Below are 4,622 nucleotides of genomic sequence, written 5' to 3'. Positions count from 1 at the left end.
TAAATTTGCAAAAAAAAAAAGGAAACGAAACATAGCTCTGCGACTCCAGGTACTTTTTACGCGTCGAGCATATAATTTTTACGTAAGTTATAATTTTAAGTATTTATTAAGTAAGTTTATTTTCACGTGGAATCGAACTGGGTCGATGAAATTCAACGATCTATTATTTATAATTAAAACACTAAAAAGTAGAATGGGAATGTAATTATTTTTGAACTGTGTTGTTAGGGTCGTATTCCAGAACTCTACTCGTTGCTCAAGTCATGACATGAGTATAATTTAAAGCACTAGAAATCATACTCAAGTCCTTGCCGCTAGGGTCGTATTTCCAGTGCAATCCTGACTTGAGCATTGAGTAGAGGTCTAGAATACGACCCTAGGTTATTGATGAAATAAAAATAGTGTTGTCCTAGGGTACTGACTTCACTGACTCGCTCAGTAGATTGTCTAAGTAAATTGTATCTTTGTGACAATGTGTATGTAAATAAGTTAATAGCTTATACAAATCAAGAATTAGATAACAGAAAAATGAAAAGTGAATGTAAACGCAATATTCTTTAGCAGGTTAACAGTCATGATTCTGTTTCAGTGACTACTTTGAGAACAGTACCAAACATCACTATATGATAAACAATCCAATCCAAAATCCAACTATAATTGGTAAGGCACAGTAAATGAAAAGTTATGATGAATGCAGGTGACGCTGGTGTCGAACCTGGAAGCTTACGGCTTCGTGCTGCCGTCGCTGAGCACGGCGTGTCAGCGTGCAGTGGGCGCGGCCTGCGGCGTCACCAGGGCACCAGGGGCCCGCCACGACCAGCTTATGCTGCAGGGGGACCAGGTGAGGCTCTTTCTACAACCCGTGATGGTCTTACCCCTTTTCATCAATACTTACATGGAATTTTGCTTTCCCCAGACTCGCTTCGTGACCAAACTACTCGTAGAGAAATATGGCTTACCTAAGAAATACGTGGAAGGTGCGGACAAAGCGCTCAACAAGAAGAAATAGTGCAGCGGACGCGCTCTGAGCGGCCGCGTGCTTTACTCTGGCATCATCATAATCGAGTCTTTAAAAGTTGTTGTGTGTGTTTAGTAGTTGGCTAGCAAACCAAGAGGCCACACATGATGTTCATACACCTTGTGCATAGTAACAGTACATTTCTTTGCTACCTTACTCACATTGAAAACTTAAAATTGTGGAGACCTCATCATGTATTAACTGCCAAATATGGTCTGGGCTCCTAGATTATTATTACCTTCTGAAAATAAATAGGTTACATCTTCTAAAAAATATAAATATAAATAATTCTAAAATTTTGTGACGAGTCAACTAACTTATGCCTAAACAGATTTAAAAGACTGATGCTATGGGTCTCGAGATCGAAAAATGCTGACAATGGAATAAAGCATGCGTGGTGATTACTATCATAGGAGTTTTATGAGACTCGAGAAATTAAATTTCACCAAGTGATATGTGATGTGATGACAGTGATATTGTAAGCAGAGTGAGTTCAATAAAAAAGAACCAAAAGTACTTTTTACACGCTTTTATTTCATCACTTATTTCTCTAATTATAACATAGTTATTAATAATGTATTGCTTAAATTATTATTTTAACTATTCATAAGTGCTAAACAATATGGCAACTGTTGCAATCATAAAGCTAGCATATTTATCACATATTTATTTTAACTTGTTTTCATTTAATTTTCATTAAACTGTAAACTATGATTATTTTCTCATTATTGTATTTCAATACAATGTTTTATAATAAAATATGTCTATAAAATACACAGGAAGACAATTGACTACACAAACTTACAATATTTTTATCCATTTATATAAAAAAATATAATAAAAAAAAAAACAAATGAATAAAATTTGATTTATACCTTATTATACAGTTCATTTTTCATAATTTTTATAAAGGAAAAATCTTACTATTCTAGGGTTAGGGTGGGGTGTTGTCCGTATTGTTCTTATGTACAATTTAAAAATAAATTAGTTTAGCCAGCTTCATTGTGCCCTACATACATTTTGAAACAAACAATATTTTTTTTTCCAGTTAAACACTATGAATGAACAAATATCCAAGTGAAACTATCTGGACCAATGAATCCAGCGAAAAACAGTTTTACAATATTAGATATTAGGAAAATTGCAAATTTCATACTTTATTCTACTAATCTTGCTGAACTAATACAAAAGTAAATATTCTATAGAATAAAAGCCACAACCAATCTTAGTGTATTGTAAATAGATTGTACAACAGTATCAACTACAACTAAATGGCAATAAAAAATTTGTTAGAGCTAATTGTGATATTCACAGAAATCAAAATCACAAGTTTAAATTTTAGTGGAAGTCATGAATTTGAAAGGAGTTTTAAATGGAAGCAGAGACTTTCTCTTGGACTTCTTCACCTCCGGTAGCACAACAGGTATGGGTGCTAAAGATTGTCTCATGCTCGAGCGGGTGCGCTCAGAAATGCAGTCCTCACTCACCTTACTGTTTGCCAACTCCATGCTCCACTGGCTTTTACTCGATGCATTGGAGTACTTTGATGAATTTGAACATTTGGAAACGAGGCTGGCCTTAGAAGGAGATCTTTTCATGCCCTCATTGGCATTAGTGATGTCTGCAAACATCTTCTCATTCATTTTCGCCTGTTTGGATGGTGACGACTGGTTCCACTGCTGCATAGCGGCTCTCTTCTCTGACGTCATTTTCTCAAGATCCAAGTACTTGAACTTTGTGATGTCATTCACTGTCTGTTCTTTCGGCTTCTGCATCTGATCACCCATACAGCGTACATTATCCAATTCATAAAATGTCAATGTAACACTTTCATCACTTTCTGCAAAAGGATTTGCAGATGTGAAATGCACCTTTTTTGATAGTACGTCAGGAAAGATGTTGCGTCGCGGCATGTTCTCCTTAGTGAACTTTGTAGCTGTCACTATGATACTGCCATCACCAGGGTCAGCTGACAGGGAGCTGTCCAGATCCTCATAGGCATAACTTTTCCTATAGTTCTTGGGCCGCACGGAACCAGAGCGGCGACGGCGACGGCGTGATGCCCTCTGCCCGCGCTCTTCTGCCTGAATCACTGGCGGTAAAGTGATCCCATTAATCTCTCCTTGGTTCCCAATACCAAAACACTCATCGAATGGGATGATCTTTGTAGTCGGGCTGCTCACTATCTCTTTAGAAATGAGTTCTCTCTCTCTTTTGTTGAGGGACTCCTCCCTTTGCCGGAGAGCAATGAGGCGGGTCATCCACTGACGGCTCAGGGTTTCCTCTGATATCTGCTGAGGCTTGTAGGTCTCTAGTGCCTGGCTGTATGGTTTCCTGTTGCGAGGTACAAAACCAGGCAGCTCTAGGGCCAAAGCTGCCAATGTGGGAGACACAGAGCCTCTGGGAGATTGAGACTCTTCAAGTTCTTTGTTAATCTTCTTTTTTGGACTGATATTAGAATAGACAGGGCTGTCCAGCAAGTTGGTATATGTCCTTGGCACTGGCTCCACAAGTCTGCACAGTTCCACTGCCTTCTCGGAGTCGCACTTGTTAGCATCTGATGCTAGTGATGAATTATGCCCAGACAAAAGGATCTCGCCCAAATGTTTTGGTCCAGCCAATGTTTCTAAGTTGGCCAACACGGTTGGGTGATGAAGAATGACGTCGGGGCGCAGGTTGGCATTGCGCTCGTCTGTCAGGAAGCTAATGACGTCGCGAAGGTCATCGCTGTAGTGGAATCCCTGGATCTTATCGTCGCAGACGGTGGGCTGGGAGCACAAAGTGTATGCCACGTCGCCCACCTGCCGCATCAAGCTTGACTTTGGCGCCGCCGCCGGCTCCAGCTCAAAGCAGTTGACGCGCAGTTCGCATTCGTCCCCGACAAATACGGACGCGGGCGTGATACATTTTCGTAGCACTACGACCTTCAACCGCTCCACAGCCTTGCAGAGGCGCGCGAGCTCGAACAAAAGATACCAGATGAAGCCCTCCGCGATGTACTTGTCAGAGTCTTTACAAGCCGCGATCAGCTCGTTAAGGCTGCGCCAGGAGCTGTGCTCGAGCACAAAGTACAAAGTCTTAGAAGGGGCGTGTAGTATCGTATCGTAATAACGCAGCTGGTTGTCCGAGTGCACTTCGGTTATTATTTTCACTTCCTTTACGACGTTTTGTATTTGTTCGTCCGAATACGCAGAGCAATCGTACGCCTTCCACGCAAATATGTTGTTTGTGACCTTGTGTCTCACTTTATAAAACGTACCGCCGCACAGAACGTCTAACACTTGATAATCTCTTAGTTTCCCCGTCATTTTCGTGCTTTTTTTTATCAAATTTAAAAATTATTTTACATTTTATACGCGAAACAAAGCGACCAAATGTTTGAAACTGCACGACCGTTATAGAAACAGTGTTGTATATATCGTGCCATACAAAAATTATCGATACGTATATCGACTACTTAACGGCTTGTTGGCGGTTGTTATAATCGTATTGTAATCTATTATTATAGTATTATTATGATTATGAGTAAGAAATAAAAACATGTCTTTTCGAATGGAACAAAATACGCATTAATACTTTTAGTGTAAGTGTTCGTAACATGTGT

The 4,622-nt window shown here is 39.8% G+C and overlaps 2 protein-coding genes across 2 annotated transcripts; one reads left to right on the top strand and one right to left on the bottom strand.

Moving 5' to 3' along the window:
* Positions 1–691: 691 nt before the first annotated feature.
* Positions 692–1,490, top strand: LOC113238476 (eukaryotic translation initiation factor 2D). Its single transcript, XM_026475300.1, has 2 exons — positions 692–841; positions 917–1,490. Exons 1-2 carry the CDS (start codon positions 692–694, stop codon positions 1,007–1,009), a joined length of 243 nt encoding a protein of 80 aa, XP_026331085.1. The 3' UTR covers positions 1,010–1,490.
* Positions 1,491–1,955: 465 nt separating this feature from the next.
* Positions 1,956–4,326, bottom strand: LOC113238475 (serine/threonine-protein kinase Nek2-like). The gene has a single exon (XM_026475299.1). It carries the CDS (start codon positions 4,324–4,326, stop codon positions 2,350–2,352), a length of 1,977 nt encoding a protein of 658 aa, XP_026331084.1. The 3' UTR covers positions 1,956–2,349.
* Positions 4,327–4,622: the final 296 nt, after the last annotated feature.

The sequence above is a fragment of the Hyposmocoma kahamanoa genome, unplaced genomic scaffold (genome assembly GCF_003589595.1).
Source record: "Hyposmocoma kahamanoa isolate Upper Pololo Valley unplaced genomic scaffold, ASM358959v1 96092, whole genome shotgun sequence".
NCBI classification, from domain to species: domain Eukaryota; kingdom Metazoa; phylum Arthropoda; class Insecta; order Lepidoptera; family Cosmopterigidae; genus Hyposmocoma; species Hyposmocoma kahamanoa.
This window is presented reverse-complemented; position numbering and strand designations above follow the sequence as displayed.

Excerpts from the sequence above, each read along its gene's own strand:
- LOC113238475 (XM_026475299.1), bottom strand. The coding sequence starts at position 4,326 with ATGACGGGGAAACTAAGAGATTATCAAGTGTTAGACGTTCTGTGCGGC.
- LOC113238476 (XM_026475300.1), top strand. The coding sequence starts at position 692 with ATGCAGGTGACGCTGGTGTCGAACCTGGAAGCTTACGGCTTCGTGCTG. Across the intron at positions 842-916 it reads TTATGCTGCAGGGGGACCAG|ACTCGCTTCGTGACCAAACT; the intron begins GTGAGGCTCTTT and ends TGCTTTCCCCAG.